The sequence below is a fragment of the Erpetoichthys calabaricus genome, chromosome 6, assembly GCF_900747795.2.
Source record: "Erpetoichthys calabaricus chromosome 6, fErpCal1.3, whole genome shotgun sequence".
Classification (NCBI taxonomy): Eukaryota; Metazoa; Chordata; class Cladistia; order Polypteriformes; family Polypteridae; genus Erpetoichthys; species Erpetoichthys calabaricus.
This window is the reverse complement of record NC_041399.2, coordinates 172,394,568-172,422,349: the sequence shown is the minus strand read 5'-3', so window position 1 is coordinate 172,422,349 and position 27,782 is coordinate 172,394,568. Positions and strand designations below refer to the sequence as shown.

Genomic DNA, 27,782 nt, shown 5'->3' with positions numbered 1-27,782 from the left:
TCTGTTACAACGCAAAGTGCCTGGTGACTGTGGATCTCCTATATGAAGTGAGCTGCAGTCAGTATCTTTGCATAGGATAAGTAGTTGATGGAAGGAGATCAAGAAATGGTTATGAAAAAGGGCTACTGTGAAAGGACTGGGCAATTTTGTTTAATGACTTGTGGGAAAAATAGAGTATTAGGATGGAATAGGAGGAAAAGCAGAATGTGGGTTTCAGGATTGAGGTTCCTCTTATAGAGGATTATACTAAGTCTACAGTACTTGTGACTTTAATAAGTGCCAGAAGGATCAGTACCACAATATGAGAAGGGTATCCTCTACCAATGAAGAAACTCCTTATTCTGAGTGCTTGCTTTATTACAAAAGTCTTAAACTGTGGAAGAGGTAGTTCTTAGCATGCCATTAATGGAAGGAGGTATAGATAAGGTAACTGTATGAGTCAGTTAGCTTGCAAATGATAGACTGTAAGTCCTGGAAAGCTGATAGAAAGAATGGTGTCTGAAAATGAAAGCATTCTGGTGGAAACGTCGACCGTAAACCTCAGAGATGGATGGAAATTATTAAAATAATTCATTTCTGTAAACTGTCTTCTGGAGAAAGAGGCAGCACCAATACAATCGTCGGTATATCTTTTGTATAGGTCCGGTACAAAGACTAGATATGAATAAAATAATCGCTCTTCCACCAAGCCGAAGATGTTGCTCTCCCATTCTACTACTAATTGCAACTCCATTTAGACGCGTGAAAGTGAGCTTTAAGTATAATTATTTTAAAAATAATGTCCGGAATGCTGGCAGTTAAAAAAACACGAGAATAGTTTATACATTATTTAATTGCCCTCTCTCCTGCTATTCTAAACAAATCTCACCTCCTTTGCTTTTTACAGCTTGCATTCAACTATTTATTTACAGCTTCACGGCTAGCCATCGCCAATCCCTGCTAAAAAAAAATAAGAGGTGCCACGGGCGATTGACAGAATGCGCTCTCGTACGACCAATCATCGGTCTCGAGAGGCGGAGCGATTGTCGATATTGCCACGCCTCCTCTTTACGTTCTATTTTTTTCACACGAGAAAATCTATTCCGATTCGCTCCTCCTTTGGGTTTCGTAAGCGTCTTACTTTCATTCGCTCCGCCTCCGTTTTTGGTCGCTCTTTGTTTTTGTCAGTGAATCTTAGAATCTCGCCGACATTTTACCCAGTTAAACAGCATCAGAGCTGACGTGGTGGCTACGTGAGCAGCTCTTCAGGTCCTCCACTCCTACCGTAATCAGTGACGAGGCCTACTACGTAAAAAACATCGGTAAGTTATTGCAGTCGTGACAAACAAGGGGGGAAAGAAAAGAAAGAGAAAAGACTGGGAAAGTTCAGTGCTGCTGACCTGGGGATGGACATTTTACGCGTGTCGTTGAATGCATCATCAGTCACGAGTAGAGGCGCACGGTGCTTGCGTGCATTTGATAGTGTTTAGAGACAAGCAAAAAGGCGGTATTTACTTCTGCTCCCAGAAACCGTTTGCTTTTGCGTAAATATATAAGGCATATTATTACACTAGTCCGTGTTTATTTTGCCTTTTTAAATGTTAATACGTTTTAGTGAAGATGCAAGAATTTGTTGAGAAATGAAAATGGTTGTATTTTCGTGCTGTGTTAAATGTTAGAGGTTTTTATTTATCAATTTGTTAAGTGTACACTTTCTGCTGCGTTTCGTTTTAATTGCCAAGCATCGTGCGCCTTGATCGTTATTAAAATGGTTAATGCTATTTTTATAATAGTAGTAGATTGATCGCATTTGGCATATTCGCTTTGAAGCGATTTATATCACGGTCTTTTCATGACTCTGTTAAAAAAGAAAAAATCGTGTTTGACGTTCACGAAATCTCCGCCGTCGGCGTATTTTTATTCCTGTCGTTTCGGATGGGCGGTGGTTCGGGGAAACTAGTACAAGGCGATTTGTACAGACGAGTTCATTTGCCGCGGTTTTTAGTATGTGTACTAACGGGTGTAACTCGGTAGCCGATTATAATTTGACATTCGTCAGAATTAAAAACAATACTTGTTGTTAGTACATAATTCGTTGACAGCTCTAACATTAGTCTAGATTAGACTTCAGCAGCTCTCCTAAAATGGCGATCGCGTGTCTTGTCTGGCCGTCACCTCGATTAGGAAGAAGGTTGTTTTTAGAAATGGCGCTGCTGTGGTGAAATTTTCTTATCGCTTCATCGCCCATACTTTCGAAGTAAAGACAGTTTCTATTACTGGAGCTCGGACGTGAGCGGGTGCCAGAATTGTCGTAGATATGTTGATAGTAGCAACTTTCAAGACGGATGATTTGTTCTTGTAATGGGCTAGGGACTTTCTAGCTACTGGCATGTTGAAGTATTGTGATCTTTCACCATGGCAAGAAGTATGGGTCTGGAGCAGGTGTGAGTTTTTCCTATGTTGACAAAGAGTCAGTAACCTTGTGGAGGAGACTGTAAGCAACCAAACGGCCCTTAACTATCAGTAGCTGAATCACCCGTCATCCCATCTTTTTTTCTGCCAGTTTAAGCCATAGCCAGAAGTTAATTTGCAATGTGTGAAACAGTCTGGTGCTTAAGTGACCTCAAATTCTTCAAATTTATAATCAATCCCTTAACATACCCCATCACATACTTTAAATTTCAGAAAATCTGCGAATATCGCATATCTGTTATTGTTCAGTAGTGTAACTTAACTTTTAATATGTAATTGCTCTGCCGTCCTCTTCAAACCCATTCATGAAATTTCAAATTGACCAGTCCCACAATGTGTATGCATATGCATTGTGATAAATAAATCAAACCTCCATACTGTCCTCAGTCTTGTCTTTATGCTCATTGCTGCTATTATAGTTCACATAGAAGTCCATACGGGAAGAAAAATTTGATAGCATAATAAAACCCAAAGTAGTGTTTACTGTGTGCATTATTTTATTGTTCCCTCTCTTTGTAACACTGATAATGTAATAGGAAAGGGTTTAACTCAACACTGTAAAATGTTATATTGGCAGTTTTGGATGTCCATCCATACACTTGTCGAAGCTGTTTTTCCCCATTTGAGATTAACAGAAAACAAGATTTTGTCATCCATGCCTAGTGAAACTTATCAATCTGATGAGCATGACTTTGGAATATGTAAAGAAGCATGATTTCTACCTACATCAATACAAGTATACCATGCAAATTTTACTCAGATTAAGATTAACACTATATCTGTAGACCTGTGATGTGGCATTAAAATCAGTTTTCTTCCAAACTAACTGGCTTTAAAATTCACACCTCACAAGTACTGCTATACAGTGTCCTTTGTAATGTTTGGGACAAAGACACGTTTTTCCTTAAGTTACACCTCTGATCCACGGTTACTTTGTTGAACATATCCTTTGCACGTAGTGACTGCTTGAAGTCTGTGATTCATAGATATCACCAGGTGATGAGTATCTTCTCTGGTGATGCTCTGGGTTAAAACAAGGAATAATGTGTCTTTGTTCCAAATATTAAGGAGGGCTCTGTATTTCTTACTTGCTCCTACTGGGAATTTAATATAATTGAAAAACATCTTAATGTTTTGTATACAGTCCCCAAGAAAAGAAACCTGGTGTCACTAGGGCTGTGCTGTGCCCCTTATCATTTTGCCAGACAGATGTATAATTTATTTGCCACTTCTCAAACTTCATCCCCAAAATGTCATTTTACTCCTTTTCATTCATTTAGTGCAATTTTCCAGCATCTTTTGTACTTTAATCTTTGCAAACTATGTGGTAGCATATCACTACAGTGGTAATGATTGGCTTTTGCTATTCCATCTGTAAGATGTGCCTTAAAATAATTTTTGATTTCAAGGTTACTTCTCGGCCAGTTTTTTAAAGGACAAGATCAGTATTTTTCAAGTCAGTTATGTTTCCACAATCAAGGTGTACATTCATGTGCCATTGGAAATTATATTTTAAAGTGAAGCAGTTCTTACAGATTTAAAAAATACAGTAGCTGTATTTACAGTTTAAAATGGAGTTGTACCAGGCCACCAAGTTCAAATGTAAAACCAAAACCTTAACATTTAGCGCATCAGTTTTCAGGACAAGAATGTTTTGGATATTGGTGAACATCCTGAATTGCACAAACACTGTAAAACGGCATATTCTTGTTGTTTTGAGTATGTAAAATGTACAATATGTAAAGTGAATGTCGATGTATGCCTTGTGAAGGGTTGATGCAAAGGTTTGTGCCTGTTTTGTTCCAGTATAGGTACTATCTTCTGTCAAGTCTAAAACTGGATTTGGTAAGTTGATAACTGGAAGGATACAAATTAAAAAATAATTACGGTACATGTTAATTATAAAACTTCTCAAATAAAACAATAAAGAGTTCCTTTTGCTGAAAAAAAACAAGGCTCTTGGCTTTTTAATTTTTTTTATTTTTTAAAAGAATGACTCATATTGTACTGCTGGCTATCATAAATGTAACACACAAGTAGATAATGTGCAATTCTAAATCCACTGGAATAATTTTCTAGTATGGTGTTTTTGTTAAGTAATTAAGGGGCAGCTATCTATGATGTAAGGGGTTCAGAGAGAATGGTGTATTTCATGTGACATACATTTTTTTTTATTCAAAGTGTTATTTTAATTAATTTTTCTGGAAAGTTCCCTTGAATAGATCATGTATTTAAAATGCTTTGTAGGAAAAAGCCTGTCAGTTTATGGTCTAAATGTATATGTTATAGTATTGAGGAGTTTTTACTTCTTCTGATTTTGATAAGTACCATTGGACTTGAACTGTGCTGTGTGTGTATTTTGGGTCACCCATAATTGGGAATCGTCTTCAACAGTGTTGTAGTCCAAAGAGTAACTGTCAAAATAATATATATGTAAGATCCATCAAGTAGAGATCCCCAAGAGTGAGTTCATTGTTCCCTAATGTAGAAGAAAGTTTTGAAACAATTTTGATGGAAATTGGCCTTTTAGCACAACAAAGCTATTTACGTAATTTAAACAAAATACAATCAGATCACGCAAACGTACATGCGTGTCACTGTGTTCTAGTAGAGGAGTTCATTTTTAACTAACAGCAAACGCCCACAGTAATAATTCTCATTATAATTTTTCAGTCATGTTAATTCTGTGTTTGCTTAAGCCAAAAAAAATCTCTTTTGATCTTTCATAATACCTGATACTCCATACCTCATACTCCATAGTCCTTGAATATTTTGTAATTTTATATTTAGTACAGAAGGGAATTTTTTGGCTAATTATGGATTCAGCTTACAGTCTGTGATATTTGAAGGTTAACCAAATCCTTTAACAAATATTACAGATATTTTTAGTGCCTGTTTAAAATTTAAAAAAAAAAAGATGCAGGAAGCTTTTTTTTCCTTACTAGTGGAAAGAGACTGATACTGAACTTTTCAAAATGAGGTTCTCCAACAGAGTTCTGTGCGGCATTGATTTTATCTCACATCTTGGTTAATTACACTGAAGTTTGAGATTTGTTGAGAGTGGGGCCTATTTGTGTTTCCTAGGCTGCAAGCTAAGTCAGGGGAAACGTACCAGACTGCTTATATGGAGGTCAGCTAGCACTCACACCTCCTTGTTAGCAGTAAATGCAAAGGGGTGTTTAGGGAAAGGGCTTAGCTGGAACATAGAGCATAGTTGACAGAAACAACATGCTTTTTTTTTTTTTTTTGTCTTACAATTTTGCATTTGAAACAAGACTGTCTAGTGGGCTTTATACAGAGACTCTATAATGTTGTTATTTTGTATGCCTAGTTTAAAAAAAAAGAAAAATACCTCAAGACATTCCAGTAGAGCTTTAGCTAAAGGGACAATCACTTACAAATGCTGTATGTCTCTTGAGCAGGGAGATAATTGTAAATCTTGGTTCTGTGCTCCCTTATATATTCAGAGATTTGGATCCTTGGGCACCAGTAAACAGTCAGTCTTAGGTCCTTATATAGCAATGCTATTTATTATGTTTATTTATCACTGTGGGAGAATTCATCTTTAGGATGATCTGTGTGTTAAACATGTATTTTCTAAAGTTCAGTTTTCACCGTACATTTTATTATTTAATTTTCTGTCCATCATACCTGGGGTAGTTCTTAACCAATCTGTTAAATGGGACGAGCTGCAGAAAGCTTTGTTTTTTTTCAGACAGTAAGGCATTACAATTGTGCATTATTATTGTTTTACCTTTTTGATATATTAAATAATTGAATCAATGACAAGCAACAAACATAATGAGAAGTTATGAAATCAGATTGCTCTGGCGGTTGGAAAGTAAGAGCAGTATCCAAGAAAGACTGCTTTATCTCATATACTGTACTAGTTGGTCACATTTTTTCCTGTTTAAGAAAATTAAACACATCTTTCCCATATTGAAAAGTAGAGGGTAATGCCTGAGCCACTTAACCTAACCTGAGCATGTTTGAGAATATGGGAAGTAAATTAGAATATCCAGAGAAAAATCCACTTAGTTAATTTCAGTGTAATTTACTGTCATTTTTAAATGGTTTTATTGTCATACTATCCATATATAGTAATGCATCATACATGGCACAAAATAACATTCCCCAGGACTGTTGGACAACACAGACATAAACACAGGACAAGTGCAAGACAGGCGAATGCTGAACTATTTTATAAATTGACAGATTAACAGTACCTTATCAGATTTGATATGCGCTAACAGTACAAGTAATGATTTAAAAATATAAGTAGCTTGTTTACAGCATGGCCAATAAGACTAATGTATGTAGTGCTATAAAGACAAGATATGAAAGAGGAGTAGTTAGTATGTACAGTTTGGCAATCTAAGTGCTTTTTAAGATTTTTTTTTTTTTTTGTCAAAGTAAGGTATAGGAGATGAGTGTAAAGAAATTGTCCCATTAAAGTCTTGGGGATAAATCACTTTGCAAGTGATGGTATTTGAATACAATTAAGGGTAAAAAGACAATGAGTAAATGTACACCAGAGTGATTAAAATAAAATGACTCTTATTACTGTCCCCTTAATGGCCTGGGGATAAATCTGTTTTGTAAGTGATGGTATTTGAATACAATTAAGGGTAAACACACAATGAGGAAATGTACACCAGAGTGGCTAAAATAAAATGACTTTTATGTAGTAAAATATGGCAGAGCATGCAGATATTTCAGAAATTCTTAGAAAGAATATTTTGTGCTGCAGGTCTTGACTAAAAATAAGAGCAGAAAACGGCCAGCTGCTTTAAACAAGGAGTTTGGCTCTTCTTTAATCTGTGGTGTTTATCACCCAAAAATTACAAAAAGGCAAAGGATACATTTCCTTTGACATGTGAAACAACTGAATTATGGACATCAGTCTTTTGGAAATTTTAGAGTAACAACTAAAATTCGGCACAGAGTTTGAACAAATGTGATTCTTCTAAACTTGCCTGAGGTGTATGTGTTTACATTACCACATCTTTTAAGAAGATACTCATCTGTAATCCTTAGTGTTTATTGAATGCTTGCTTTTCTATTTCCTGAACTCAGCCATTCATCTAATCATTGTTTAAATATGGGAGCTAGTGTCCACCCAAGCAGTGTTGCACAGCAAGGTAACATCAGTCATCAGAGTCTTGATTAAGGTATTCATTTAGTATTTGTTTGATTATTTTTTCCTTTGGCACTTTTCAGTGGCATGAATGTATTAATTTCCTGTATTGCTTATTATTTTACCAATTTCAAACTGAAATTTGCACAGGGGTGCAATAATTGATAACTGTAGTTTTCTGTGCTTTGTTAATTTCACTTGTGTCACAAAAAGCTTTGTGTTATTGCTTCTCTGCTGTACAACAACTGTAGTTTTATATGTTTTAACACTAGCACAAGTAAAATGACTTGCTAAGAGTACCATAGTGAGTGTGGTTTGAAGTGTCCAGTTTCTCAGTGACTAGACCAGTCTGCCTTCATGTATAACAAACTATTCATTTCTTTAAGGGGTTGTTGGAAGAAGGAACTCAGCCCTGCAGAAATGTCCACAAGGCATTTTTAATGGTGGTAAATTTAGCAGTGCAGAAACAAATTGATGCGTTGTTTAAATAAATATTACAGGAGACATTATACTCAGTAAAAGTTTATAAATAAGGCTGTATTTACACTTTTTTGTACACTTTCATACTCAAATAGAAAAATGTAAAGAGCAAGATGAGTTGCATCAGTAGATATTTTAAAAGTCAAAAACTAAAACTCACTATATTCAGACCACTGCACTTTGGTACCTCTACATACAGTATTTCCATGTTAGAGATATTGCCTTCATAATGATATGATTGCAGCCAAATAGTCATAATGGGATGTGGAGATCATACATTTCGTATTAGAATTCAGCCAGTATCACTGAAAATGATGCAGGACTACTACCCCACCATATTAATTTAATGGACAGCTATGAATTATTTCACAAAATAAATAGGAACTGGTATAATGAAGAATCTCTACTCTTGTTGAGTATTAGCTTTTGTGTTAGATGTTTCTTGGCATAGAAGCTAGATTAAAAACAACTATGTTGACATGTAAGTAGTTTCCATTTTAAAGGAGTAGTAAAATAAACAATTTGGTTATGTGTTTTTGTCTGGTTCACCTTGTAGCTTGATAGTTACTAGGCTAGAGATGGGCAAGGTATAACATAACAATTAAGATAAAGACTACTGTAGATGATGGGAAAGAAGGATTGGTATCCTGGCTGAGATAAAGGAAGGATTCATATCCGGCCAGGAGGCCATAATGGGGGGACCAGGCCAATGCACTTACCAGGAGCAGGCCATTCTCCCACAAGGCAGGTGGCAGTGTTCCTCAAGGCTGGACCAATTTAAGACACCGGCAGGGCGACATGGGAGTTGGAGTCTGGAGACACGGTTCTGTCTGGGTCTTTGGGAAATGGCAAAGGGTGCTGCTGGAGGAGGACCATACTAGTTTCCACACTACCCAGAAGTGCTTCGGAGGACATGGACAGGAGACCGGAAACAGTTCCCGGTCGACTTTAAAAGAAAACTCACTCCCTCACTTTAATTGAGTCAGAGTTGGGAGGCAGTGTGCAATGCTTTTTTGGAGGAGGAAGGAGGATTTGTGAATGGTTGATTTTGCTGTTAATTGTATGTGGAAGGCATTGTGTCAAATAAAAATAATTTATTTGAATCTGGAATTGTGTTGGGTGTTGCTGTGTCTGAGGTTTGTGATTTAGTGGTGCCCACTAGTGGTTCCACTGCCTAATGAAAATATTAAAGATAGCCTTGTGATATTTACTAATATTGTAAATAGATATTATACAGTTTTTCTGTCACTTAGCACTATAGATTGCATTGATGTTTATTGATATTCTACTGAAATAATAATAATAATAAATTTTATTTATATAGCGCCTTTCCCATGCTCAATTATCATCAACTAGAGAAAGAGCCCGTTTTGACAACGTAAGATGAAACGGGCACGAGTGGAACAGTAATAAGTATAAGTACCACAAACCTGATATAGGTGTATTGAATGAATGTGTAATTAGGCCTCGAGCTGTAGTCGAAATCGCCTTTCAGGCCTCTAGAGCTTTAATCGAAGTCGCCTTTCTCTTTGAATTTTTGCGGCCGTAAATCCGCTGCCTGCCGCGATGTTGGGGTTGGATGTCGGTCGAAGTTGCCTTTCTCTTTGAATTTTCGCGGCCGTAAATCCGTGAGTGACTGAGTAGGCTGGCGAATTATATATAAGATTTCCCATGGAAATCATATATTGGCATTAACACAGCTAAAACAAATATGACTGTTGTCATGTCAAAAGTTTTAGTGATATTGAAAAAATAAACCTTGTTAAGGTCATATTAGACAAATATGAACTACTGCTCAGTACTCCTGTTTATTTAAGTAGCTAATAATCCATCTGATAATATTGTTTCTTTACTTCTGTGTTATTAATTTTAGTTCTCATCTGTATCAATATTTACAATTATACATCACCCTATGCTTGAAGTATTAACTAATTACAGCATTAATTACATTTTTACTTTTTAAATTAATTATATTATAATTTTAGTGAATTTTAGCAATCTATGTGTATCTGCTGTGGATAGCCAGGTTATGAAGATGGATGGATGTGTACCTTACAGTAACAACAACAACATTTATTTATATATCACATTTTCAGCCCCCACTAGACATTCTACCTAACATAAATGATCTAAATCAGTCCTCATGGTTTTTAGGCTTCATGTGGAAGAATTAGACGATGATGGTCATGTGGACCTCTGGCCTTCAATCCATCAGTGTAGGGACTGCATGGTGCTTTGATCAGGTGGTTGTGGCGCAGATTGCCACCACAGTATATGCTAAGTATAAGATAACTTTAAAGTTGATTTCTGAACACTTCGCATGACTCGTTTGGCCATTTCAAGGGGAATAGTGGTGATTTTGTGGCGAATAGCGTCTTTGAGGGTTTCAAGATTTTGAGATCGGTGTGGGTATACCTTCAACTGGAGATAGCCCCACATGAAGAAAACACATGGAGCAAGATCAGGCGAACGTGAAGGCCATCTGACATCACCACAAGGCAGATCAGCTTCCCCAGAAACATCTCCCGCAAAACTTGCATTGATCTCCGTGCCTTATGAGCTGTTGCTCCATCCTGGTGAAACCAGGCATCCACCACATCCATTTCTTCCAGTTGGGGCCATAAACAGTTCTCTAGAATTTCAATGTAACATTCTGAAGTGACAATGACCGTTGCGTCCTCCTCCTCAAAAAGTAAGGGCCTACAATGCCAAATTCTGCAATGGCGCACCAAACTGTAACATGCTCACTGTGCAGGGATCTCTGATGAAATTCATGAGGGTTGGGTTTAGCCCAGTAGCGAAAGTTTTGCTTATTTACGCAACCATTCAAATGGAAATGTGCCTTGTCGCTGCACATGAAAATGTCATCTCATTGAATGGTTTGCAGAATGTTCGCGCAAAACTCTACGGCTCTCCCAGTCTCTCTCAGTGAGTTCCTGCACTACCATCATTTTGTATGGATGGAAATTAAGGTCCTCATTCAAAGTCCTCCTCAAACACGTGTTGGAAATGCCTAAGGCAGAAGCATGTTTGTGCGCGGAACATGTAGGAAACTGCAAAATTGATGCCTTAACAGCTTGGATGTTTTCAGGCATTTGTACAGTCCGAGGACGGCCTGGAGATTTTCTGCTCAATGTTGTACCTGTCTGTCTAAACTTATCCACCCACTGAAGAATTGTTTTTTGATTTGGGACATCACCATTAGGAGGAATGCTGAAGTGCTTTCGGAATATGCATTGCATAGTGATGATGGATTCGTTGTTTTTGAGGAAAGCTTCGACAACGAAAGCAAGGTGTGCACTGGACCAAGGCATGTTGCAGACTGAAAACTACAAGGGATCACCTATCAAAGGAACACCAACTCACCTGGCTGCCTCTGCGTCACGCAATAACCTTGAGTAATATGGTACTTTATTTTGGCTCACCCTGTATATATATTTATTATCAGTTAGGGCTGTCATGATACCAAAATTTCAAACCTCGACATAATACTAAGAAAAATAATGAAGTTCAATACCATTTTTGATACCCAATACAATATATTATGCAACTCAATAAAAAGTTATATAAAAATTCAGTTCTGTATGTATTAAAATCTTTTCTTTGATGAAAACAATTAGACATTTTAGTCATTAAATACAGATACTTAAGGAGTGCAGACATTTGTAAAAGGTAACAGTAAAGATCTGTAAATAATAATAAGTAAAGAAATTTAAATCCTGTCAACAGTTTTTCTTTCACATTCATGAAATGAAGTACTGTTACTAAGTTAGTACAATGAAATGTTACTAATGTCTTTAAATATTAATTGAATGAGTATTGAAATCCATAAACTAGTGCTGGGAGGTATACAGGTTCATACCGAAAACTGTTTATTTTTGTTATGATATGGATTTTTCTTATACCGCAGTACCGGTTTAAATAGCCTAAACAACGTTTGGAACGTGGCACAGCGGGAAAATGTTTAAGGAGGGACCGTTTTCACTGCTACACCACTAAACACACATCCAAAGGAGTACATGTGAAAGTGGCAGAGAACATTCTGAAACTGAGCTGTAGCAGACAATGAAGTTGAACATGATGACACAGAAGAACTTTTGCCGAAAAAAGGAGCCATGTCTGTAGTTGGAGATTTTGGTGTTAAAAGGTCGGATGTGACCAAGCAAATATTTACTGCAAATGCTTTGGAGCTAAAGTTGTCACCAGAGGCAGCAACACGAGCAATTTGCTGCACCACCTTAGCCACAAACATGCTTTGGAGTACCATGAATGTATGGAACTAAGATTGGCACCCTCCACATCCTCAGGTAAAACTGAAAAAGCTAGAGGACACTCGAGTCAGACGTTACTTGTAGACGCATTTGTTAGAGGTACTGCCTACGACAAAAAAAGCAAGCAGAGGATCGAGATAACCAACGCCATTACAATCCATATAGCTAACGTGTCAGTGGACAGTGATGTATAACATTAACAGAAAGTGTAGTTGGTTTACAAAAAATATTTACTCTTTATTCCTTTTCTAAGACATGTTCAGTGCAATACAACTTTTGACAAGCACCTCTGAATATTTAACTAAGTCTAAATGCCTCTTTGGATGGTTAAAATATGTTGTCAAAATTATAGTTTAAGTTGTTTGCAAAATTTGTTCAATAAAATGGTTCTATATTTTGACTGCAACTGTCATGCAATGTGATTCCTTCTCTTCATTAGTGCCACCCCCTTGAAAGCTATCACTTTATGGGGCCATGCAAACCTGTATTAATACTTGTGTGCACATTAAAATGTTTTTTTGTACAATGTACAATTCTCATGACAGTGGAATAAGTTATTCTTAGCCAGTCTACTGCAGTAATTGCAGTGGAAAATGTGGTTAACATCCACTCATGCATGGGGAAAAAAATACCATTGAATACCGTGAAATTGGTATAATTTTGAAAAATACCGTGATATAGAATTTTGGTCATATTGCCCAGCCCTACCATAAACATTTTAAAAGAAATATTCAAGTAAAAAGAACATTAATCTAGACTTTTGTTAAAAAAAAATATATATATTCAGAAAAGTAACACACAAACAGACTTCTAACACATTTAAAAGGTTTTAATTAATGCCAATCATGCAGATTGCATTTTTGTTTATATATATATATAAAAAAAAAAACACTGTGATCCCTTTGTAACTTCCAGATTTTCTACAAGAAAGACTACAATGTTAATTGTCTGTTCTGTGGGGTGTGTTTTCTTTCAGCTGCAAATGAACCCTGATGTACTAAATATACACATTGAGGCGCAGCTGGAAGTTTATGCACACATGGAAGAGTCGAGCTACTGTTTTTCCAGTTAAGCACTGAAAAGTTATAGCACCTTATATTATATAGTAAATGTGATAAAATATAATTTTAAAACCACTTGTAATAAAATAAAAGAAAGTAACATGCTACAGCAGCATATTTCTTGGCAACAATATCACATCCCTAATTTCAAACTCAAAAGTTTACAAGTTTATGCTTATTGATATTTCTGTAACTTAATAATATACCTCCCGAAATTCTTTGTATTTGAATTGTGTGACTGTCATCCGCACAAAGCCGGTCAACCCATTAGCTGACATAGGCATTGTCATCTGAGGTACACTGTTTAAGTAAGTTGAGGGGAGCTCCTCTGCTTTGGACTCCATATGGGCTTTAACCATCACTGCCTTGAAGTGTTTGACTAAATTGATTATGTTAGCCCATTATTTGGTATTGTACGGTTGCAAATCCTGCATGCAGCCTTGTATATTATTTTGTGGTTTTCTGTTCCCATTTGCCACAAACCCAAAGTAATTCTAGACATCAGTCCAGTTGCCCTCTTTGTCAGCTAAGTATGCTAGTGAAGGCTCTGAAGCTGCTATATTAACACCTGTGAGTGGGTGGAAAACGAGGCTGCAACTCTAGTGATGGTGAACTAGAAGTGCATTCGTTATGCAGGCTGAAGAATTAATTCCATGAAATATAGGTATTCATGTAATTTTTAAATGTTAAAATTAATATTTATAGATTTTTTTTTTTAATACTAATCCATCCATCCATTTTCCAACCCACTGAATCCGAACACAGGGTCACGGGGGTCTGCTGGAGCCAATCCCAGCCAACACAGGGCACAAGGCAGGAAACAATCCTGGGCAGGGTGCCAACCCACCGCAGGACACACACAAACACACCCACACACCAAGCACACACTAGGGCCAATTTAGAATCGCCAATCCACCTCACCTGCATGTCTTTGGACTGTGGGAGGAAACCGGAGCGCCCGGAGGAAACCCACGCAGACACGGGGAGAACATGCAAACTCCACGCAGGGAGGACCCGGGAATCGAACCCAGGCCCCCAGATCTCCCAACTGCGAGGCAGCAGCGCTACCCACTGCGCCACCGTGCCGCCTTTTAATACTAATGATAACCCAAATATCTACTTTAAACATTATACTTTCTGAACATTCCATTCTTACCTGTGCGGGAAGTTATACAGTGATGCATATATGCAGAGCTATTCCCGTGATTCCAAAAGTTCTAAAAGATTGTACCACGAGGTAGCTTGTAATAATGTTGGAAAGAAGAATGTTCAGTGAGATTTTTTTGGATAATCTTCCATCCATCCATCTGTTTTACAAAACTGCTTTATCCTGAACAGAGTAGCTGGGAGAGTGGAGCCTATACTAGCAATTCTAGGGCGCAAGGCAGGAACAATAACTGGAATAACAATAATAAGCTGGGGAGACAGCTGTTTTAAGGTGATGCACTGGGAACTGAGTTTTCTTTTGGATTATTTATTTACTTGATTTTTAGCCACATGGATGCCATTCTTGTTAGTGGATTATTTATTTTTGGAAGCAGTGCACAATTTCTTTGGACACTTATATGTTTTTGATGGGTGTTTGTAATAAAAGCAATTTGGCACTGTTTCACCTACCCTTTGCTTTGTGTGTGTTTATCCTCATCTGCTAATCTCATCATGGTCATGACTATCGATCTTCGGGTTCAAGCGGTTCCTGAATGCAACAGGGAGCATTTGGCTAACCCGCACTATCACATATGTTCTAATCACATGACAATTGTGCAGCACAGACATTTTTCTCAGTGCAGACTATCCATAAGGTAATGATTATAGTTATCGATGGTGTCACTAGGTTGATGCTTTATTGGAGCAGATGTTTTGTGAATGACCCTGCTCAGACCCTGTAAGAATAAATACTTTGCTTATTCAGGTGGCAGTTTTAGGATTGTAATGATCATTAATCCGCTACAGTACTGATAGTGGTAGCACCAAGTCAAACATTACTGCTTAATGAACAATCTATTATGAGAAGGTGCTAACAATATGCCTTACTTTTCTGCAATGCAAGAAATATAATTTACCAATCATTCAATGGGAAAAAGATGTTTGTTTTGCTTAAAATTTGAAAAAAATCAGATCTGTTTTATGAGTAGTAGTCCAAACTTTATTTAGAATCTGAAAGGAATTTCTAAATGTCTTTAATTATTTGAGCCATCAGAACTGTTCCTGACCTTTTGATCCGAGTTATAAATTCAAATTGAGATTTTCTTCCTTTCTTTTTTGATCAGAGAATGGGTAGGTGAGGTCTTGCCCAATTTGTCTGTTTTGAATAAGATTTAGTATTGTCAATCTTATGATATTGTAATGTAATCCTGAATTTCTACAGATAATATTATTGACAGTTAGTTATTTAATACAAACTGACTACTGCTGATTTCGGAATTGATGCTAATAATTCCTCCATAGTTTTGCTGAACCTACTTAGTCTAATTTATGATTGCAGGAGACTAGATCCTTTTTCTACAATATTAATTCCAAAGTAGAACATAGCTTGACAGGGCATACTATATACAACCGTACTAACTTACAGAAGGACAATTTAGAGTCTCCATTCAACTATCCATTGAGTGTGTGAGGCAAAACCATGCAGACAAATCAAGAACATGCAAAGCCTGCACAAACAATGATTAAGCTGGGATTTCAACCTAGTCTTCCAGAGCTATAAGGTGGAAACACTTATGACTAAACACTGTGTTACTCTTGTTAAGAACTGGTTATAAACCAAAAAGGCTAAGTTATGGGTACATTAAAGCTATGTACTAAAATGGAAGAGATTAATTAATTTTCAAACCTATATGAGACACAGTTTAAGTGATTAATTAAAATGATTGAGGCTCTGTAGGAACAAAGTTGTCCATTTCTGTTTGAGACAGTGTTTTGCTAGCTATAAATCAAAGTCATACTCTGAAGAATACGTTCAGATCTTGCTAGAGTGTGATGGTTTGACACATCAACACAAAAAGTGCTGTACTTACTTGTTCATGTAAATGATAGGTTCTGAGCACTCTATGCAATGCAGAATAATTGTGTGAAACTTAGCACACTGTGTACAATTTTAGCAATGGATGTTTTTTGTTTATTTTTCAGTCCAATGACCATGGAAACTGTTGTTGACTCTCAGAGGGACGGAGGGGTGAATGATGCCGTGAGTGAAGGGGAACCAATTAAGCTAAAGAATCAGTCTTCCCACTCGCCATCGTCAACTGCTGCACAGGTATACATGGCACGGACTGCCTGATTTACAGTTTTTATTGATTACTTAGACACATTTCTTGAAATAACCTCAGTTGCCCAAAACTCTAAACACAGTTTTATAACTGCACACTCAACTCCCCAAACTTCAAACTTCCAGGTCAAAACTAAACTCTCTACTCAAAACCATGTAATCTTGTATCAGGATTAGTTCTGGGCAGTATACCGGTTCATACCGAAAACCGTTTTTTATTTTTGTTATGATATGGATTTTTCTTATACCGCAACACCGGTTTAAATTTCCTAAACAACGTTCAGAACATGGCGCAGCGGGAAACTGTTCAAGGGGGGACCTTTTTCACTGCTACACCGCTAAATAGGCATGCAACGGAGGACATGCGGTAGTGTAGGTATTGCGCGGTGAAAATGGACAGAGAGCATTCCGAAACTGAAGCTGTAGCTGACGATAAAGTTGAACATGATGACACAGAAGAACTTTTGGCGAAAAAAAGGAGTACCGTCTGTTGTCTGGAGATACTTTGGTTTTAAAAGGTTGGATGTGGACTATTATGTTCAAATGTGTGAATACTGTTTCTATACTACTGGACAATACTGCAAGCCAAGTTGTACTTGTTTTATTTTTTTTCAATACAGTGTAAGGTACCTGGGTACTGTGTAGTAGTGTGACGACATGTTGACTTTATTCTCGACATTTCTACTCTATTCTCGCCGTTTATATCAAGATTAAAGTCAACATGTTGACTTTATTCTCGTAATTTGTCATTAAAGTATAACATCGTAAACTAAACTTCATTGTAAAATGAATATTTAATTTACTAGATTTTCTCAAACCCCGTCATAAGTTTTATATAGCACATTAAATGCTTTGAGTTAAGTGTTCCCCGAGCCATGTTAAATCGGTACATGCTTCTTAAACTGAGTTCCTCTTGTACTGAGGAGGCGCCGGCAGCGATCGCCGCACAGAATACATTCACTTCATGATATTCCTGCTCCCTGAACATTTAGAATGCTAAAATAAATTAAAGCATGTATTAATCATGTGGGGGCACGGTGGCGTGGAGGTTGCACTGCTGCCTTGCAGCAAGGGAGTCTCGGGTGTACCCTGCCTTGAATTTGCATGTTTTTCTGGTGGGTTTACTTGGCGTGCTTCAGTTTTTTTTTCAAAGTCATGTAGAATGTGGGGTTTTGTTATGCTATATTGACCCTGCTAGTGTATGTATTGCTCGTATTCACCCTGCGATGTGCTGGCGCCTCATTCAGGATTTGCTCTTGCCTCGCACACAATGCTTGCTGGGATGGGCGCAACCCTGAATGGATGGCATAATAAAACATGTATAACAAAGATTTTTTTAAAAGTTCTGAACACTCCGTGGTCTAAGTTTATAACTAGTTTTAATTTCACAAAGACGTTTATCGTGTGGTGATTAGTTAGGTGGAGAAAGAAAAAGGAAGGATAGGAACTGAAATCCCCCTATGATGATAACATCTTGCCACTTGTTAACACTGAATGTCTATCCCACATTAAATTCAAGTCTTGGAATTTTACTTTGATAATTTATGAATGCCAATACTAGCTTACTTAAATGATAGCTGGCCATCTACCTGATTGATAAACCACCATTTTAAATTTTGTTGTTACTACAGTGATCCCTCGCTATATCGCGCTTCGCCTTTCGCGGCTTCACTCCATCGCGGATTTTATATGTAAGCATATTTAAATATATATCGCAGATTTTTCGCTGCTTCATGGGTTTCTGCGGACAATGGGTCTTTTAATTTCTGGTACATGCTTCCTCAGTTGGTTTGCCCAGTTGATTTCATACAAGGGACGCTATTGGCAGATGGCTGAGAAGCTACCCAACTTACTTTCTCTCTCTCTCTCTCTTGCGCTGACGTAGGGGGGTGTGAGCAGGGGGGCTGTTCGCACACCTAGACGATAGGGACGTTGCACTGTGTGCAGCTGCTTCCTGAAGGACATGCTGCATGGTGCTTCGCATACTTAAAAGCTCGAAGGACACGTATTGATTTTTGCTTGAAAAACAAACTCTCTCTCTCTCTCTCTCTCTCTCTCTCTCTCTCTTTGTCTGCTCCTGACGGAGGGGGTGTGAGCTGCCGCCTTCAACAGCTTTGTGCCGCGGTGCTTCGCATACTTAAAAGGCAAACAGCCCTATTGATTTGTTTGCTTTTGTCTCTCTCTATCTCTGTGACATGATCTGCTCCTGACAAGCATTCCTTTGAAGAGGAAGATATGTTTGCATTCTTTTAATTGTGAGACGAAACTGTGATCTCTGTCTTGTCATGGAGCACAGTTTAAACTTTTGAAAAAGAGACAAATGTTTGTTTGCAGTGTTTGAATAACGTTCCTGTCTCTCTACAACCTCCTGTGTTTCTGCGCAAATCTGTGACCCAAGCTTGACAATATAAAAATAACCATATAAACATATGGTTTCTACACTTCGGATTTTCTTATTTCGCGGGTGGCTCTGGAACGCAACCCCCGCGATGGAGGAGGGATTACTGTAAACATATGGTTTCTACTTCGCGGATTTTCTTATTTCGCGGGTGGCTCTGGAACGCAACCCCCGCGATGGAGGAGGGATTACTGTATTACTATTTAAATATTTTATATTCTATTACAGGAAAAGGCACAATGTTCTCCACTTTAACAATGAAGTTACTTTTAAATAAAAAGGCAGGTGAATTGGATTTCTGTTTTTGATGTGGTGTTGAATAGGCGTTGAGTATTGTGAAGTTTCACTGGTATTGGTATCAATTACAAAAATCCTGGTATCGTGAAATCCCTACATACATATATTAAATTAATATTAGATTAGATTAGATTAGAACAGGTTGGTGACAGTCCCTGCTTGATATACTGGTGGTAGCTTTAACACTTCAAAAGTAGAATGATTAAAATATTTCATGGACTTGTTTAAGCTTATACAGTTAATTTTACTTTTGGCTAAATTATGAAATTTTCCATGTTATAATAAATTTGTTTACTGGGTATCAGTTCTTTTGATGTATGTCTGATTTTGTTATTGAGTGATCATTTTCTTTTTTTTTTCCCCTAGGTGTCAGTAGCAGGCTCTCCAACTGTAACTGTGGTTCAGTTGCCGAGTGGACAAACAGTTCATGTTCAGGGTGTCATCCAGGCCCCCCAAGCATCAGTTATTCAGTCTCCACAAATACAAACTGTTCAGGTAAAACATGAGTTGATTTGATTTTCACCCATTTCTCTGACATATTTACACTTGCTTTAATGATGGACAAGCATAAGGAAAACAGGATTTTTATTCTGCTGAATGTGCATATTATTATTATTATTATTTTTATTATTATTATTAGACTAACTGAAATGATATTTTTGGCTGGTATATTTGTATAGCCTGTGTGTATGGTACTACTTAACTTTATCAACAGCTGTCCTAGAGCTTAATCCATCATAGTTTGGCATAATTTTATAGAACCTGATGCCATAAGTGTTCTTTCACACACTATGTGATATTGGTATCACAAAGTTTTTAGTTCCATTTTTTTACATTGTCGTATACAAAGTATAGGGAAAGTTTTGGAATCCTCCTAAAATTCCATTTCGAGATTTTGATGAATCTCAACGTTTTAGACCTCCCTGAAAATACCATTTTTGGAGTTATGTCTTTGTGTGTGTAAACAGGATAACTTGAGTACGCTTTCACTTAGATCAACCAAATTTCGCACAAGTATTGGGTACAAAACGTCGATTACTATCAATTTTTAGGCAATTTCTGTTAATCGGAAATGGTACTTTACCTTTTATTCATGTAGCTGCAGAGTCTGATTTATTCCACTTTTATAATGTTCAATATATTTAATGTACATAATATGAAAATATAATCATTGTCTTGCGGTTTACTCTTCAAATATCCATTTCCATATGTGAGTACAGTGCGTCCAGAAAGTTTTCACAGTGCATCACTTTTTCCACATTTTGTTATGTTACAGCCTTATTCCAAAATGGATTAAATTCATTTTTTTCCTCAGAATTCTACACACAACACCCCATAATGACAACGTGAAAAAAGTTTACCTGAGGTTTTTGCAAATTTATTAAAAATAAAAAAAGCTGAGAAATCACATGTACATAAGTATTCACAGCCTTTGCTCAATACTTTGTTGATGCACCTTTGGCAGCAATTACAGCCTCAAGTCTTTTTGAATATGATGCCACAACCTTGGCACACCTATCCTTGGCCAGTTTCACCCATTCCTCTTTGCAGCACCTCTCAAACTCCATCAGGTTGGATGGGAAGCGTCGGTGCACAGCCATTTTAAGATCTCTCCAGAGATGTTCAATCGGATTCAAGTCTGGGCTCTGGCTGGGCCACTCAAGGACATTCACAGAGTTGTCCTGAAGCCACTCCTTTGATATCTTGGCTGTGTGCTTTTGTCGTTGTTCTGCTGAAAGATGAACCGTCGCCCCAGTCTGAGGTCAAGAGCGCTCTGGAGCAGGTTTTCATCCAGGATGTCTCTGTACATTGCTGCAGTCATCTTTCCCTTTATCCTGACTAGTCTCCCAGTTCCTGCCACTGAAAAACATCCCCACAGCATGATGCTGCCACCACCATGCTTCACTGTAGGGATGGTATTGGCCTGGTGATGAGCGGTGCCTGGTTTCCTCCAAACATGATGCCTGGCATTCACAGCAAAGAGTTCAATCTTTGTCTCATCAGACCAGAGAATTTTCTTTCTCATTGTCTGAGAGTCCTTCAGGTGCCTTTTGGCAAACTCCAGGTGGGCTGCCATGTGCCTTTTACTAAGGAGTGGCTTCCATCTGGCCACTCTACCAAACAGGCCTGATTGGTGGATTGCTGCAGAGATGGTTGTCCTTCTGGAAGGTTCTCCTCTCTCCACAGAGGACCTCTGGAGCTCTGACAGAGTGACCATCGGGTTCTTGGTCACCTCCCTGACCAAGGCCCTTCTCCCCCAATCGCTCAGTTTAGATGGCCGGCCAGCTCTAGGAAGAGTCCTGGTGGTTTCGACCTTCTTCCACTTACGGATGATGGAGGCCACTGTGCTCATTGGGACCTTCAAAGCAGCAGAAATTTTTCTATAACCTTCCCCAGATTTGTGCCTCGAGACAATCCTGTCTCAGAGGTCTACAGACAATTCCTTTGACTTCATGCTTGGTTTGTGCTCTGACATGAACTGTCAACTGTGGGACCTTATATAGACAGGTGTGTGCCTTTCCAAATCATGTCCAATCAACTGAATTTACCACAGGTGGACTCCAATTAAGCTGCAGAAACATCTCAAGGATGATCAGGGGAAACAGGATGCACCTGAGCTCAATTTTGAGCTTCATGGCAAAGGCTGTGAATACTTATGCACATGTGCTTTCTCAATTTTTTTATTTTTAATAAATTTGCAAAAATCTCAAGTAAACTTTTTTCACGTTGTCATTATGGGGTGTTGTGTGTAGAATTCTGAGAAAAAAAAATGAATTTAATCCATTTTGGAATAAGGCTGTAACATAACAAAATGTGGAAAAAGTGATGCACTGTGAATACTTTCCGGATGCACTGTATATGAGAAAGTCTAGGGGAGACCACTCACGATTTTTTTTTTTCCCTTATTGCTGTACCTATATTTTCTCTGCCCCAGTATTCATGTAGCCTTTTTAATAGAATATTAGTGTTTTGACTGTCTTCTCTGGAAATAAACCATAGAAATAATATGAATGTTGCTTACATAGATCCATTAAATAGACAGAGGGAAAGTGTGACTTCTGTTAATTGAAGTTACATACGAACTGTATAAAGAAAAAGGCACCCAAGTAATATTAAGTGCTTGTTTTTCTGTAAATCCAGCAAAGTGTTAACATTCTTGTTCATGACTTCATTATTTATATTTGCAGACTTACCTAGTGGTTACGTACTGTAGTTTTGCCGAGAGCTTCTGCATAGCAGATTGAGATTCAACATCTTATTCAAATATGAGTATGAGCACATTGTCTAATTGGCCTGTGTTTAAATTATTTCAGTATGACTTACTAAAAGAAGTGCTTAATGTGAACATCTTAATACAAAATGATGTGATAGTATGTTGCTGTGCATTGCATTCTTGTCTACTTTACTTACCCTATAACACATTTAAACTGATTATTTTTCAAAACATGCTAGAAATGTAATGTGCAAACCAAGTGTAGCAGACACATATTGTTCTGGTCTAGTTGAGACCATCCTATCAACTATAAGATATAGTATAAAATGTATATTTTTTTAAAGTGTGTCTGGTTCCCAGTAAAATTATCATGCATTTATAACTCTAAACAGGCAAAAATAGTAAAGGTTGCACATGCTTCTAAATTGAGCCCTATCAAACAGAGAAAAACATGTCGGTAGCAAGTGTATAAAAATTATACTAAAATCCTACTTGATGCATCAACCTCTTTGTAACTCAAGTAAGACCTTTGTAACAGTGACCGCTGAGATGATTTTTCTTCAGAAAAATATTTTCTCCTCTTTTAATAATGATTAAATTTTGAGGACTTTAATTTGATTTAATTTCTATCAGGGCAGAATAGTGTTCATATTATGTTCATTAAATCAAAGTATGTTTTGTTGCCAGTTCTTCCTTATTAATGAAAATAATACTCATATGTTTAGCATCTTTTAATTTCTTCAGCCGCTGATTTTTGTGTTTTATTAAGCAGGTTATTTTGCCTAGCTTGTCATCATCTGATTCAAGTGAACTTTACTACTTGTACATGTTTGAATTTTAGAGTCTGTATGTAGCTACATACAAGATCAAGACTTTCTTCTATTTGATATTGGTGACCCATCCAGATGTGATTACCTCATTGTGCTTAATGCTTCTAAGTAGTATTGATTCTTGAATTTTGCCAGGGTGTTTTTCACAGCAAATATGCTGTTTTTACTGATGACCTTGTTCACTGAGTATTTTCTTGGAAATTTGTGTTGCAGTAGGCTTAGATGAACAATTTTTTCATAATCCCCCATGATGATATCACAGGGCTGTTGCAACCAGTCACACAAGTTTCTTACATGCATTCTGTAAAATTATGGGGTTTGGGCATGCATGATGTCACAACTGGATCTGAACTCCAAACTTCCACCCGGCATGTGTTTAAAAAAAATTAATAATTATTTGAGGGGTATATTAATTGACCGTAATGGGAATGTTATGAGTACTGGCACCAAGTATATAACACTGATCCCTGTATGCTGTCAAGGTAGCACTGTATGGCTAATTTGCATGCATAATTAGCCATGTGCTGCAGCTACATCCAGAACAAGCCTTGAAGGAAAACTCCCCATCCCCAGAAAGAAAACACATGCAACCCTGTCAAATAATAAAGAAAGACTTATTACTGTTTAAAAGTAGTTTCAATCTTCTTAGTGGAAAAAATAAAAAAGTACAGAGCATTTGCACAGATAGACCAGAAATAAAAAAAGAAGTTCCCGCTATGCCCAGAGATGCACTTAAGATAATGTAATAAGCCAGTCACATGCTGCTGCTTCATTGCATAGCTAATGTGTGCTCCAATATTACAGTTCTGTGAGAACATATGTGTGTGTATGTATGTATATATATATGTGTGTGTGTGTGTGTGTGTGTGTGTATATATATATATATTTTACTTATTGCTATAATGTGTGGCCATTTCTTTTATTTTGTTTATGATTATCATTCCATCTGTATTTTTTGTTGTTTGAAGCAAGGTGGTGCAGTGGTTAAAAATGCTGCCTTACAGCTCAGATTACATTTTTGTCCACAGTGATCTGTCCAGCATATTTGGCAGATGCTTCCTTTCCATTGCACCATTACAATACCCTCAAAACTAGTTAATTTCTTCCTTCCCCATTGACTTTAAAGCATTTTGTGGTGTTCGGTGAAGTTCTAGAACATTTCTGTGATTTTGCTGAACTTCCAGGAAAGCAAACACTGCCGGACTCACTCATTATTTCTTCTGTGAAAAGTACCAGCTTTCTGTCACCATAAACAGGATAAGAGGGTTAGAAGATGAATAACCTCTGTTTAATACATTTGTGTGAGAGTGAAAAACAAAAATTCATTTTATTCTTTCACCAATTATGTGTTGCATTTTGTTTGCACATTTCCCATACTTAACCTCAATTTTTTTTTTTGTAAAAGTTTCTTCTGAACATTTTGATAGAACTTTGTAATAAAAAAGCTGAATGTTCAATTAAATGTGATTTAAAGCCATATGTTTAGTTTTATCCATCAATTAATTGTAGACTGCTGTCACTTTTGGAAAGTTATTTATACCCAGTGTCTCTTAAATTTAGAAGCTATTACTTTTTAGATTTAAGAATTAAAATGTAAATTTTTAAATACAATGAATGCAGAAAATCCATTGTGGTCTATTTACCACTTAAAGTGATTATAGTAAGCATCTTGACCGAACAGTCATTTTGAGACGTTAATGTAATTAAGATGCATTACGGAATGTTTTGTAAATAATACTTCTAGCAAACAATTTATATGTTTCCTTTAATGAAGTAAAGGAAAAACTATGCAGTGTAACTGAGCAGCTCCTGAAAATAGCAGAGTTTAAAATGTCTAATTATTCAAAGCCTGTAAAGCTCTATTTTTTTATTTAATTCCAAGTATGTATGACACTTGCTTGGGTTGCAGGTAACTGTTACATTAACTCTGGTTAAGTGAAGCTTGCCTTGGAATAGCATTTGTATTGATTAAATGTGTAAAATACTTCCTAAAGATTGCAATTACTTTGCAGGTGGCTGCACTTGCACAGGCAGAAGATACAGAACCTGCAGTTGGTGTCAGTGACTCTCAGAAAAGAAGGGAAATTCTTTCAAGACGTCCTTCTTACAGGTGAAAAGGATATATTGGCTATTTTTGTAAATGATGAAAGTTACCTGCCACCAGTGTTACATTAGTTGAAGCCCAAAGTGGATGTCAGTTTGTAAGAAAGATGGTTTAACAATGTCTGCTTGTTCATGTAGTCATGCCTAACTGTGGGATATAGAGCTAGCTACCAGTCCCAGTTGTAAACCTTTTCTAAACATCAGTTAACATGAATTTTAAATCACCAAGATTTGTCGGACGTATCCTAAAATTTGAGTTAGATTGAATGAAGAACAGCACTTCCTGTTAGCTATATTATTCAGCTGTTTTCAGGCATACGTAATATTATGTTTAGCTCTTCTACTTGCAGAGGAAAAGTACATAAATCTAGATTCCTGCCATCAACTTGCCTGAGTTTCTTTGTTTTTAGTGTAGCCCAATGGCTAAGTTGCTGGAAATAATTCTGTCTAGCAACAATGCTATTTCGTGCTGTTGTATAGGTGATGAAATAACTGGGTCAGGCTGACTTGCATCAGTCTTTTTTTTTTTTTTTTTTTTTTTTTTTTACTCATTCAGGCTAAAAGTAAGATCCCACTCTTTTTCTGTGCAGGCTAACGGTGCCAAAACTATTAATTTATTCATAGATGTACACATTCACACAGTGTATGTACAGTATGTTTGTGTGTGCATGTGTGTACACTGTATGTAGTAGAAAACTAAATTCAAAAGGATCATAGTTTGTGACTAGAAGGGTCTTTACATCTTGACTCTCCTTTGCTAATGTTAATGTGATCCTGTGTCTTTAGTTTCTTTTTTTTTTGATTGCTTTTAATAAAAAAAAAGTGTTCAGATTGAGATCACCAACATTTTTTGAAAAATTGAAATATTTGGTTCATCACTTTCAAAAACATATTTAGCAAGGCTACAAGAACTCATAATGTAAATACAAATATGGTGGAATGCAGGAATTTAAACAAATATACATGTTTTAAGTAATGTCAATAATGTCAAGATCCAGAACATCTTTTTAGCTAAAGATAATTTTTTATGTTTTATTTACCTTGGTAAACATTACAAACATAGCTAGTTCTATAATAAGTAATGTTAAAGCAAGTTAATCATACAATATATATTTTTTTAAATTTGTTTTTACTAGTGCTTCTTGCAATAGGTCACGCTCACAATGTGTTTTGATAACCACTGATATGTTTGTTGAATTTTTATGTGTCTATCATATCATCTGCTTTCAATTCTAACATAAATGTAGCAGAAATACTGGTAGTGAGTCATACAATCTTTATTTCATATGATGCCTTACACAGACTGCAGCCTCACCAGCAGCTTTTCAAAGTACACAATAATGTAATTTTATAGCACAATAACAAAGTGCAATACAAACAAAATTCTTGATAATTACAGCAAAATAACCAAACATAGTTTTGTGCTGATTGCTTCACATGATGTAAATCAAATTAAACTTCCAGACATATCAACATTTTTTTATATAGCACATTTTATACAAATGATGTAGCTCAAGGTGCTTTACAAGATGAAGAAAGAAAAGTTTAAAAAAAAAAAAAAATGAAAATAAGATTAGGCGATACTAAATAACAAAGAATAAAGTAAGGTCCAATGGCCAAGAGGACAGAAAAAAAAAAAAACAACTCCAGAAGGCTGCAGGAAAAAAAAAACAAAATCTGTGGGGGTTCCAAGGCCATGAGACTGTCCAACCCCCACTGGGCATTCTACCTAACATAAATGATCTAAACCAGTCCTCATGGTTTTCTGGCTTCATATGAAAGAATTTGAGCCTTCAATCCATCAATGTAGGGACTGCATAGTGCCTTGATCTGGTGGTGGTGGTGGTGGTGGTACAGATCGCCCTACAGAAAAACCGGATAAAGAACAGCAGAGAAAGTAGGGGTTAGTACGGCTTGTGGAGCTATGATAAAAATGATAATTCAATGTATATACTGTATATCAGGGTTACACTAAATTGTAGCTATGAGAAAGCCATGTTAAGAAGGCTGCCTCTCCACTTCTTTTAAGTTTATCTCTTGGAATTATAAACAGACACTCATTTGAAGATACAAGGTTACGATTTGCAATGTAAAGTGACATGCATTCCGAAATATAAGATGGAGAGAGATTATTTAAGGCTTTGTAAACCATAAGCAGTATTTTAAAGTCAATTCTAAATGGCACAGGTAACCAATGTAATGACAGAACTGGAGAGATTTTATTTTCTTACTTGAGATTCTGGAAGCTGCATTCTGCACTAGTTGCAACCGA

The 27,782-nt window shown here is 36.9% G+C and overlaps 1 protein-coding gene across 1 annotated transcript in view; it reads left to right on the top strand.

Moving 5' to 3' along the window:
• Positions 1-1,133: 1,133 nt before the first annotated feature.
• LOC114653665 (cAMP-responsive element modulator-like) overlaps positions 1,134-27,782 on the top strand; it is a 59,114-nt gene continuing 32,465 nt past the window's right edge. The window contains exons 1-4 of the mRNA XM_028804112.2: positions 1,134-1,301; positions 16,530-16,656; positions 19,730-19,858; positions 25,420-25,517. Of these exons, the coding sequence (XP_028659945.1) occupies positions 16,534-16,656; positions 19,730-19,858; positions 25,420-25,517 (350 nt within the window). The 5' untranslated portion in view covers positions 1,134-1,301; positions 16,530-16,533. The remainder of the gene's footprint in view (positions 1,302-16,529; positions 16,657-19,729; positions 19,859-25,419; positions 25,518-27,782) is intronic.